The sequence below is a fragment of the Abramis brama genome (genome assembly GCF_963993115.1).
Source record: "Abramis brama genome assembly, chromosome: 11".
Taxonomy (NCBI): Eukaryota; Metazoa; Chordata; class Actinopteri; order Cypriniformes; family Leuciscidae; genus Abramis; species Abramis brama.
Window position 1 is genome coordinate 10994354 of NC_139973.1, and position 12461 is coordinate 11006814.

Here is a 12461-nt window from a genome sequence, read left to right on the forward strand (position 1 = left end):
ACAAAAAAGGGCGTCAAAATGACATAAAATAATTTAAAATAAGACAAAACAATCATTAAAATAAGCTTGTTTAATAAGTACATAATACAATCTTAAATCTCCATGAACACTTTTCTATTTATGCCAAGCTCTAAAATCTTTGATCAGGCACAAATTGTGAGTAAAAAATATATTTTCCCTTAATCTTTATTTGGTAAATAAAACACTGAAAAAGTCATGGGGCCTATGATTATTGTTGAGGACAATGGTTGGCCTTGGAGTCCAAAAGGTTGAAAACTATGGGTCAGTGATTCTGCAGTCAAATCAGTGATAGAACTCTTTGGGGTCAGCAATTCAGAACTTTGAGATCCGTTATAGTGTGCTGTAACACCCTGAGGTCAGTGACAGAGAGAGTTCATAGGGTCAGTGATAAAGCGCTTTAGGCTTGGGAAGAGAGAAGCGTTATGATAGAGTGGTGACTCTTGAGTTTGAAGCAATAGGCTGATGATTTATGGAAGTAATTCTGAGAGCTGTGGAATGTCAACCTTGTTTTACAATTTAGAGCGAACACAGCTTAAAGGTGAAAAATTGTAAGGACTATCATGCACAGTGATGCCGGTCTAATGAACATGACTGATTACTGGCACGATACAAGCTAAGTTGTGGCCACACGGACGGAATAGCTCGATTCTTATTATTTGACAGAACAGATGTGCTTCAAATGCCTCAGATTTATTCATATAGTTCTCGTTAGATGTGTTAAAACACATCATCACTGCATAATTAGATATTTTATTTGTATGATACTGCTTGAGGTGTCCTTGGCTCCTGTGTTACAACGTTATAATGTAGGCTAATTCACATTTTTTATGTTAGTTAAATCATACAGGACATAAGGAACTAAAAATGGCAGTAGAGAGACAGATCAGAAACAAGATAAAAGAAATCACAGCACAAATATGGTTCATGAGTAGACCACATGTGCACATGTTGCCTTCTATATGGAGAACTGCTGTGGGGAAATTAGAAAATGATGAGCTGATGTTTTGATGAAATTGAAAAAGAGAGATCTCCACATCAGCATCACAACATTTCCAAACTGCCTGTTCAGGGAGAGGGGCGGGGCATGACCTCAGTTGAACTTGTGTGATTCGTCACTTTGGATATCTCACACTCAGTTGGCAGGGCTGGGGTGTCTAGGTTACTGTGGACACCTGCTAAGCATGCTTGCATGGCTGAGGGGCTGCTCCAGTGTTGCCAACCATTTTCAATGGAAAGTAGCAAAAGCCTACTCAGAAAGTCGCTAAATTTCACTAGATGACGTAATGCATTAACTGTCGGCAGTTTACATCTGTTTGCTCTCCTAATCTGTGCTCAGATACTGTCATTTTAATATAGCTGAATGTCTTATAAAAGCTGTTCTCATTTACATATTTTCTGTCAGACAATGGAACGAGCATAGTGACTGACTACGTTAATCAGTGATCGCTAATCGCTTTTTTGAAAAAAGTCACTAAAGGGGTCTGAAAAGTCACAAAATTGGCAACACTGGGCTGCTCATGTTGAGTGACTATAGTGACAGTCTGTGAATGTTAGTGTGTGGGCTTTTTTTCCTGTATAAAAGAGAATGCATGTCATTACTGAGAACAGCTGAAATGCTCAGTAGTCCTTCGCTAAAGATTTCCTTAAGACTGAGCCAAGACTTAAATAATCATATCAAGAACAATTATAAATCGGCACCTTAAAGTGTTCTAGGGTTTTAATCCCTGTGTTTGCCATTCACTTTCTCAGTTCTTTTGATGTCAATGCACTACTTCAGTAAACAGTAGAAAACGTTTTTGTCAGCACATTTTGTCGCATGTGTGTGAACAACATTCGGGGGAAATATAATAACCAATAACATCTGTGCGTCAGTCTCCATAGCTTCTCTGCTGATTAGACTGTAACACATACATAGTGAAGCATGTGAATAGAAATGCCTTGTGTATGTCTAGATATACTCTTATTTATAGAGGGTCAGTTTGTCCTGTGTTTCTCCTGGGATGTTGTTTATGTGTTTTCAGCTCTTTGCACACACAGAATCTGTAAACTTTTTTTCAAATTTTTCTGCACTGATGATAGGGGAAAATTGGATACATTTAAATATGGTGAAATGAGTTGAATGAAGTTTATACATTTATTTATTGGCGGCTGAAAAAACATGCATAAATTAATGAAAATAATTAATAAATAACAGTGCATGCATCTCCCCATACATGATCGTTTTTTACTTATTTTGGCTAATTTGGGAATTTTTGTTTGTGCTGAATTACTCATTTACCGTCTCAATTACTCACTCTCCAAATTTTGTCTGTATTGTGTGGTTGATGCTTGCTTCTTTTCTTTCTCTATTTCTTTTGGAATCCACTCAACTAGAAGATGTGTTTGTTTTTATTTCCCTATGATATCTATCTTTTTCCAAGTACTCTGCCCTCTCTGTTTTTGTTTCTGGTACTGCTTTGTGGGAGACAGACCGTAATGAAATAGTTGGCAGTGTGACCAGCAAAAAAGCTTTGACACCCATTTTTTCTTTTGTGTTCTGAAAAAGTGACCTCTCATACTTTAATATTTTGAGGATAAACTCTAGTGACATTGTCAGGGCATGGAATGTTTCTAAATTAATTCTTGTCCCTTTTAGGACATCATCTCCTGGCCATGAGTTTTTCATTGTTCTAAAAGTCTGTTTGAAACATGAACACTTTCATGACTCATAAACTTTTTGGAGGGAGAAATTAGAATTACACACACAATAAATCACTAATTAAAAATGAACAAATTGTGTGCAAAATTCACCAACATGACAATGTCAAAATGGAAGCCATGTATAAAAACTTTTTATGTGACATTTTGTTCTGGATTTTCTGAAATACAATGAAATCTGTATTTTAGATTGATTAAACTTTCCATACTTATGATGTGTGTCAAAACAGCACCTGCTATTCAGATATGAAAAATCAGCTCTATACCTTTAGTTGTTGGTCACATGTATGTTATTCTGAAACAGGGGTAGCCTATAGTTCACAGAAAAATGATCATTCTGTCATAGACTTGCTACTATGTCATACTTTTCAGCGGTAGTCTGGTATCTGTGTTCAAACTGATTACACCGGTAATGCCGCCAGTTGAATGCTAGGTGGTGCTGTGCAGTAATGTTCTACAGAAGAAAGAAATGAATACATGTTTAAATGACATGAGGGTTAGTAAACCTTTTTGAAGAAGCTACCCCTATGAGGATATGTCTGTAACTTACTATACTTACTATACCTCAGATTTACCGTTTTCAATAAGGAGGCTTTAGAAAGCTTAACGTAAAAGGATGGGGAATAAATGACTACTATTATAAACTGTTGGATAGAGGAAGAATCATCAGTCAGAAACATATTCAATGTTTGATTGCAAGTGAGACAGGATGAGACGACAGTCAAAATGAACATTTTAATTGATGTATATTTAGTATCTGTAGTGTAGCAGCTATTGTAGAGTGGCATACATGTACTGTAGTGGAAGCTGTTGTTTCTTCTCCCAGCATTCACTTTATAGAGCTCAGGAATGTCTATGTAATTCCTTAGTCTTTTATGTTAAGCCACACATTAAATAACCTTTTTTATTGTTTGAAAATGTCAGGACTGAGATCTATTTTAACTGGGTTCACATACTAAAAAAAATCAAACGCTGTTACATGTCATATTCTGCAAGTATTGCGTTCAATTGAATGATGGCATTGCTCCATAGCAATGCTCTCTTGACCCCAGGTTGCAATGACCAATGTGTAGATGAAGGAAGGGAGAGGCTGCAGGAGACAATCTGGCAGTTCAAACTCAAATATGGTTCAGACAGGAATCAGGATACTTATAAATGCTATAATTACCATTTCATGAACCACATAATGATGATGGTATCCTTTTAATTAATGCAAACAGAGACAGATTGCTTGAAAGGGAAAGAGTTGAATGGGAGACGGAGAGAACAACTACAACTGTATTCCACATAAAATCAGAAATCGAAAAAAGGGATTTTAATTTTGATTCATGTGCATATGTTTATGTTTATATTAATAATATTTACAATAATCAGTAATGTGAACCCATTCTGTATATTTGTGTAGTTTACAAAATGTCTTGCATGTGTGTATGTGGGTGGTTTGATTGTTTAGATGAGTGTTTAGTCTGTTCGTCTGTGTATTTGCGTGTGTTCCGGATAGGCATGCGTTTTGTGATGCATTAAGGTTTTTGAGATGCGTCTGGGTATTTTGAAAGTGGTTTAAAATATACATGTAGTGGCTTTTTTTAGATTTAACAATGAGACTAAGTTTAATCTGAACTGAAAGTCATCATCATCAAGATGAAGACAAAGCAGGTAAAATAATTTTCCCCCAGACAGTAAGAGACACTAGAAAAATAAACCAATACATACTCAGTTATGCTTGTCTGTCTTAGATCTTTTAAGGTTTAATAATGTCCATGTGTGTGTTTTATGTGCATCTGTTTGTCTGCAAGTTTTTAACTTTGTTTTTAGGCAGGCCAGAGCAGTCACTGTTGAGTGCAAACCAGCGTGACTCCAAATGTGAACCACGATTTCCTCTTTATAAATCAAAAACAGACCTGTCTGCTGAAATGCATTTAAAAAAATTGCATCTTTGAAGGCAGAAATAGCGACCCTAAGCACACGCAACACACATTCATGTTTTGACCACTTCCGTTGAGAATGATCCCACATAACTCTGTCATGGATCTGAATCAGACAATAGCTTATTATTTTAAGCAATAGCAGTCTGTAACCCTAATAGCATTTGGAATGTTCTAATAAACAAATGTTCTCTTTTGAAAAAAATGATTCTTCATTGCCAATTATAGAGCTGCTTTAAAAACGTGCACAAGCTCATCTTCCTCTGAGTGTCTGCTCTTTATTTGTGTGGTGGTGATGGTGCAAGCCCCACCTTGCTTCTCAGTTTCTTGTCTTTGAGCCTCTGCCAGATGTTCATGGTGTCTGGGCATTCATTTCACCTGAAGGAGGAACATTATGTTACTGCTGCTGAAGTTGAAAACAGGGCAGATTGCTTACTGAATAATCAGTTGTGGGCATAGATGACCTTTCCCCCCCACATTTCTCTCTTTTTGTGTGTGTCATTATGTGTAGGATTTGAAAATGGGGTGTTTGCTGCAATGGACTGTGCTGCTTGCTGTGTTGCTGTCTCTCCCATCGCGTTCTACAGCTCAAGGTAAGGATTAATGTACTTTTTCAGGAAGTGTCACTCAAATGAATGTGTATAGCGGACCACAATTCATTTATCTGTAGCATGTACAGTTCTCATGTAGCATATTTAATGCAGTAATATCAATTTGCAGAATTTTTCCTTTGCAATGAAAATGAAGACATTTGAAAACAAATTTGAGGCATGTAAGAAAGTCACAAAATCATAAAGCTAAAGTGATTCTAAATTTAATATCATAAATATTATTTTATTATTATATTAGTAAATAGATATTAAATACTGATATACAGTAAAAGTATGTTTGAATAAAAAAAAAAGTAGCATTCAAAGTAACAATATATTATTAGTAGTATAATAAGTAGTATAATATTAGTAGCTGGGCAATGATTAATCACATCTAAAATAAAAGTTTGTGTTTACATAATATATGTGTGTGTACTGTGTATAATTATTTTGTACATATACACTAGGGTTGCGCGATATGCTCCATTTTCATATCGTCCTATCGTCAGCCTGTGAGATCGGCGATACACGATATTATCGTGAGGGGGCGGGGCTTACTTATTTGATTATTAACTTGCTTATTTACTCATCAATTTGCTTGTTTTATTACTTCGTTTTAAATGAGAATCTTTTTTCTATTTTGCTAGCAAAGGTGGAGTGTTTATTAATAGGCTAAATCAGGTTATTTCCTGGTATAGTGAGGTAAAAAAAAGATCCTAATCATTCTTGTATCTGACTCGGAGTATTTCAACATGTCAGCGGGAAATTTACGGACACACATTATCCTCTCATGCCGTTACAGATCTGCAGCATTTTGACTGTTTGACGAGATGTGAACACGTTTTAATTTCTTGATTCAAGAAAGAGTCGGAGTCTGCGATATATGTCCTCCTACCAGTGCTCTCTCTGTCTGGATGCACTTCACATGCGCACCGCACTTCAATAACGCAGGTGTTTTAAATGCCAGGAGAAATCAGAGGCAAAAATCTAAAAGTCGATCGGTTATACGCCGACTTAAACTTATGACTTGACTCTGATAAAGGAAAACGGGTTAATCCGTTTACATGACCACATGCATTGTCAGTTTATTCAGCATAATCGAGTTAATAACGTGCATGTAAACGCGCTCAATCCCTGAAAACGAAAGCAGAAACGGACTGAGCTTTCGCTGCATTAACAGCACGTTCTCTCAGAGTCGACGGTGGATAACGGTAGGCTACAGCAACTATCTTAATTACTGGCTGAATATTTCTCTTGTGGACTTACATTATTGACAGCGAAAAAATTAGAAGAATATTTCTTGTTAAACAAGTTTGAAGTTGCTTGTGATTTTCACAGATGGCAGAGTTTCACAGATGCTTCGTGAACTAAAGACTTTTATTAGGCCTAGGCGGCCTATATCATTTTATTGATATTATTATTATAATTAATATTTTGTAATTGTATTGTTTTTAGTGTTATTCGTGTCATTAAATATTTTGTTAATGTGCTATGGAAACAAAATACTGACGAACAACGATGCCGCGTCTTCATCTAGGCTCTGTATAAAAATTATGCGTCTGTTAAAGCACTCTTGACAATTTGTGAATGGATCACCTTGCAATGAAATTTCGTTTTGGGATGTAGTTTTTGTTTTGTCTGTTTTAAAAACATTTTCTTTGAGGAGTCCTCATACGCGCGTGATATGGCGCAAGTGTGGTTATGTGGTGATGTCGTTATGAATTTAGGCAAGGCAAATATAATTGTAGTTCCTAATTAATTTAATAACTATACTAGCTTCATAATAATAATAATGATTTAATACATTAATGGAAAAACGAGCCAATTATCGTATTGATATCGTCAAAGGCATCTGCCATCGGCGATATCTCTGTCTATCGTCGATACACGATACTATCGTCTATCGGCACAACCCTAATATACACACACATGCACGTATATATTTAAGAAAAAATGTTATTTATCTATCTATCTATCTATCTATCTATCTATCTATCTATCTATCTATCTATCTATCTATATAATATAATATAAATCATGTATAAATATATATACATGCAAATATTTATTAAATATATACATGCATATGTGTGTATTTATATATACAAAATAATTATACACTGACAGTACACACACATATATTATGTAAACACAAACTTTTATTTTGGATGTGATGAATCATTGCCCAGCACTAATTATTAGTTAGGTGTTTTCAAATGATACATCTTATTTATTATCTTTTATGCATTTTTATGCATTAATACATAGATCGACATACAAAGTTACCTGCACGAAGAAAGACCCCAAAATATTGCCTGATATATATATATATATATATATATATATATATATATATATATATATATATATATATATATAATATATAATATATATTAATCAATACAGATTTAAAAAAACAAAAAAAAACATCACTAAAATCTGTTGATAACCAATATGGTCCCAGTATTGTGCATCTAATTTTAAATGCTGCACACACATAGTACATTTCTTATCATGCCCTATTCATGTGCAGAGTGCAGTGACTCAGCAGGTTAATTAGTTTGTTACCTTAAGGGGCATTCATTCAAGCAGCCGTTGAGTCACACACAGCCATATAACTGATAACTGAGTATGACTGGAAGTATACTAAACTGTGTAAAAGGAGAGACACTGCACCAATTACTGAATAAATGGGCCCAGATGCTTTGTTTTCTTGAAATGGCTGGGTGCTGATGGTCATTTCCCGTGTGTCTTCTCACCCTGATCCTTCTCTAATCCTTCACTAAATACATGAATTGAATAGGCCACAGATGTGAATGTTTATGGATATACTGAAGCTCAAGTTCGCAGTTGTATTTGTCACATACACAATGGTACACAGTGAAATGTTTTGTCTAACCCTCATGACTGTGCATCTTAGATAAAATAGAAAATATACATTAGCCTATAGGTATGTATGTTGTTATATATAAGCCTATATATACAAAATAATTGAGAGTTAAAGTGTTGGCAAAGAAGCAAATATTAGCACTGTAAATTTTCTTCTGAATGCCAGTTTATTTCTGTTAGTGACTGTGCTTTAGCATTTTTGGTCACAACAGTCTAATGTTGGCTGCACTGATGAAAACATGTATTTGTATTTGTATTAATAAAAGCCCACATATCCAGACTTCTATTATAAATATTTGTCTATCTCTTTTATTGTGAAAAGAGAAATACAGTTGTGTACATTAATGTGGTTGTTATTCTCTGTTGACAGGCCAGTGCAATGATGTTGTTGCAGCAGACATTGTGTTCCTGGTGGATGGATCATCCAGTATTGGCAGGGGCAATTTTGTGTTGGTCAAGAATTTCATGGCAGGGATTGTCCAACCCTTTGCCAGAGCAGTAGGACCCAATGGCATACGCTTTGGAGTTGTACAGTACAGCGATACTGCCAGGTCTGTGAAACTGTGTTTGCTTGTGTACTTAAGTCATGTTTACCAGACACATTATAAAGGTTTTTGTAAATCATTTTTATTGTATTTTATTTTTACTTATTCATTTTATTGATTTTATTGATTTATCTGAAATACTTTATTGAAGTGTAACCTTAACAATCGGTTTAGAAGGTGGTCTTTCACCATTCAGAAGATAGGAGAAGTACTAGATTTCCTACATAGAAAATGGCTGCCAATTAAACTGCCTTTAAGGGACTATTTACATTTTATTTACATCCTTACCTCTTATTGTATGCAAATAGTACATACTGTGTGTTATGGTAATACAAGTGTATTCATTTTTATGAGTCTAACAGACTGAACAAGGTAAGTTCATATTATTTAATTTGCCAAACTTGTCCAAGTTGAATAAATTCAGAATCTAAATTGAATCTGAACCATCTTGCTCAATATTGCAATGTGAAAACTGTTAGTATTAAAAATCAGGAGAGTAGTATGTAGAATCTTGATGTTGTTGTGTTGTAAATAGATGTTTGAAGTAACCATTGTGATGATTCCTTAATTTTCTTTTGGTGAATCTTGTGCACCCTGCTCATCATTTTTTTGCAGATGCAACTACTTTGCTGGAAAAAATATATAAAGTATGTAATATAATATGATACAATGGATCTGGATTTTCTCTTTCATTCAAACAGTAGTTAGCAGTTAAGTGCACCAAGTTAATTGAGATAACTGAGCATGTTATTGTAAACAGTGTTGTGATGGCTGCACATTTTATATTTGTTATATACATTAAAGGTTTATGTATGTGTTTGTAAGATTGTTGGGACTTTTGTTGATTATACTTGTGTGTTTTATGACAATCAGGGTGGAGTTTACATTTACAGCATACCTGAATGGAGCTGAGCTCATAACTGCCATGGAGAATATTAACTATAAAGGTGGGAATACGCGCACTGGGGCTGGTCTCAAATACATCGCAGACAACTTCTTTAACCCTGCCTCTATCAGAGATGTACCCAAGGTGAGCTGGCTATTATGATACATTGTTTGACTTGCCACATCTGTAGTATTTTGACATGGACCATAAATGTGTAAATTACTTTGTTTGGCTTTGAATTATGAAACACAGTGTCTTATTTAGCATTTGTACACTATGTGCACGTTCCACAATTTGGGGTCACTAAATTGTTTAAAAAAAAGAAGAAATACTTTTTTATAATGTTACAAATATTTCTGTATTTTACAATATTACTGTTTTTACTGTATTTTTAATCAAATAATGCAGACTTGGTGAACATAAAAGACTAATTTCAAAAACAATAAAATCTAACTGACCCCAAACTTTTGAACAGTATTGATTGTTAATTTTTTAAGATTCTATGTAAAATAAATCCCATTATGGTATCCTAATGGTATCATGAGAAAAACATACTGGTTGACCACACATTTATAACTTATAATTATGCATAATAGTTTTATTTTATTGGCTCATCAAATTGTCTTTCATTTTTTCAGATCACTATTCTTATTACTGATGGTAAATCTCAGGACAATGTGCAGGAACCTTCACAAAAACTACGTAGCCTTGGAGTCAAAATATTTGCAGTGGGTAAGAACTGTGCGAATATATAGTATTCCGTATTTAGCCACCACTGTATATTTTAAGGAAATGTTTTTTTCTGTAAACTTTAGTGCATCTGTGGGCTGTGGATTATAGAAGGTATTTTCTGCCAAATTTAAATAAATAAATTAAATGATTAAAATTAAATTAAATTAATTAAATTAAATTATTACCAGATTAACGATTTCATTACAGAAAACAGTACGGAAAATATGTGACAAAATTGAGAATGAAATTAAATGATTTCATTTTCACAGCATTATCCCTGTCAAATTGAAAAATAAAATGCAATTGGTGATTTCACATTTCATTTTCACTACAGTCTCGAGGCAAGACTGACAATATTAAAATGAAAAGCCAAATGTGAAAAAGAAACTGCAAATACAGTTTTTACAATGCTCTTTAGTAACGCTCACGCAATAATAGTGACACAATTCAAATACAAATGTAAATTTTTGTTTTCATTTTAATTCCACTTTTATTTCACAGTTTTCATTTTCGTTTTCATTTTCAAAGACAACCTGCATGCAAATTCTATGTTAATGAGTGGGTGTGGCTTATTCTAGTAACGGCGCTGAGACACGCCTTCTGTAAAGCGAAGTCGTCGACGTCCCGTGTGCATGAGTTGAATGTGTGAAACGAAATTATTTAAATGTGATTATATTGTAATCGAGACGACGAGATATGGCGAAATCTGTTAGTGAGCTTTTGCGGGAAGCTGCCGCAGCATTAGAACATGGAAACAACCAGCCTGACCATGTTAGTTATGATATTAGACTCAGACTACTAGACCATAATCGACGATGAGGTTCATTCATGTATTAGGCTGTTTTGGAAATTCAACTATTTGGGTGTACAAAGGTCTTAGTAACACAGTTTCTACAACAGTTATAGCCAGACATTAATACCCACTAGCTTTAACCGAGAACCTCGGCCAATGTTTCATATTCGCGTCGTGCCTAACAACGCCCTTCAGCCGTGACTTATTCAGATACAGCACTAGCCTGTATCTGTCCGCTGTTTAACTGTTACGTGTCTTTTGGTTATTTTAAGTTTGTGTACAAAAAGAATCGCAATGCTGATTTTCATTTCCAGTAACAACTTCTGGATGAGATCGAGAAAGCGAGTGTACCTGCATTTACAGTAGGCTAGATATAGCATTTTCCTTCAGGTCAGTCCTATATTCATAATAAAAAATCCGTTTGAATGTCCGGTGTGATATCTTGTACTTTTAACAGTTAATAGGGGTTGTCCGTGCCTATGTCAGTTGCGTCTTTCTTCTCCGTGATCACAAGTTTGAGTCATTTCAAAAGTCTTCTCTACTGACTGACTGACTCACTCATTAAGACAGTCTTTGTCTCCATCTAATGGAGAAATAATGTAACTTATTCTGTTGCTTTATGGTCAGGGACTTTTTTTTTTCTCCAGCGGAAGGAATTGGCTTTTCGTGATTCATTTTACTTCATGAAAGTTGCATAGATACATATGTTTCGGGATTAATATTTGTATTGCGTGGTAACCGTTTTATAAAAGCAATAAGGTACACTAGGCTAGTGCTGTATCTGAATAAGTCACGGCTGAAGGGCGTTGTTAGGCACGACGCGAATATGAAACATTGGCCGAGGTTCTCGGTTAAAGCCAGTGGGTATTAATGTCTGGCTATAATTGTTGTAGAAATTGTGTTACTAAGACTTCTGTACACCCAAATAGTTGAATTTCCAAAACAGCCTAATACATGAATGAACCTCATCGTCGATTATGGTCTAGTAGTCTGAGTCTAACATCATAACTAGGTTATGAATTCTAGCTTTACAGAAGGCGTGTCTCAGCGCCGTTACTAGAATAAGCCACACCCACTTATTAACATAGAATTTGCATGCAGGTTGTCTTTGAAAATGAAAACGAAAATGAAAACTGAAATAAAAGAGGAATTAAAATGAAAACGAAAATTTACATTTGTATTTGAATTGTGTCACTATTATTGCGTGAGTGTTACTAAAGAGCATTGTAAAAACTGTATTTGCAGTTTCTTTTTCACGTTTGGCTTTTCATTTTAATATTGGCAGTCTTGCCTCGAGACTGTAGTGAAAATGAAATGTGAAATCACCAATTGCATTTTATTTTTCAATTTGACAGGGATAATGCTGTGAAAATGAAATCATTT

At 34.8% G+C, this 12461-nt stretch overlaps 1 protein-coding gene across 1 annotated transcript in view; it reads left to right on the forward strand.

Moving 5' to 3' along the window:
• The window catches only part of col7a1 (collagen, type VII, alpha 1), a 62599-nt gene that overhangs the window by 769 nt on the left and 49369 nt on the right, over positions 1-12461 (forward strand). The window contains exons 2-5 of the mRNA XM_084127998.1: positions 5155-5236; positions 8493-8673; positions 9541-9697; positions 10192-10285. Coding sequence (XP_083984124.1) covers positions 5164-5236; positions 8493-8673; positions 9541-9697; positions 10192-10285 — 505 coding nt within the window. The 5' untranslated portion in view covers positions 5155-5163. The remainder of the gene's footprint in view (positions 1-5154; positions 5237-8492; positions 8674-9540; positions 9698-10191; positions 10286-12461) is intronic.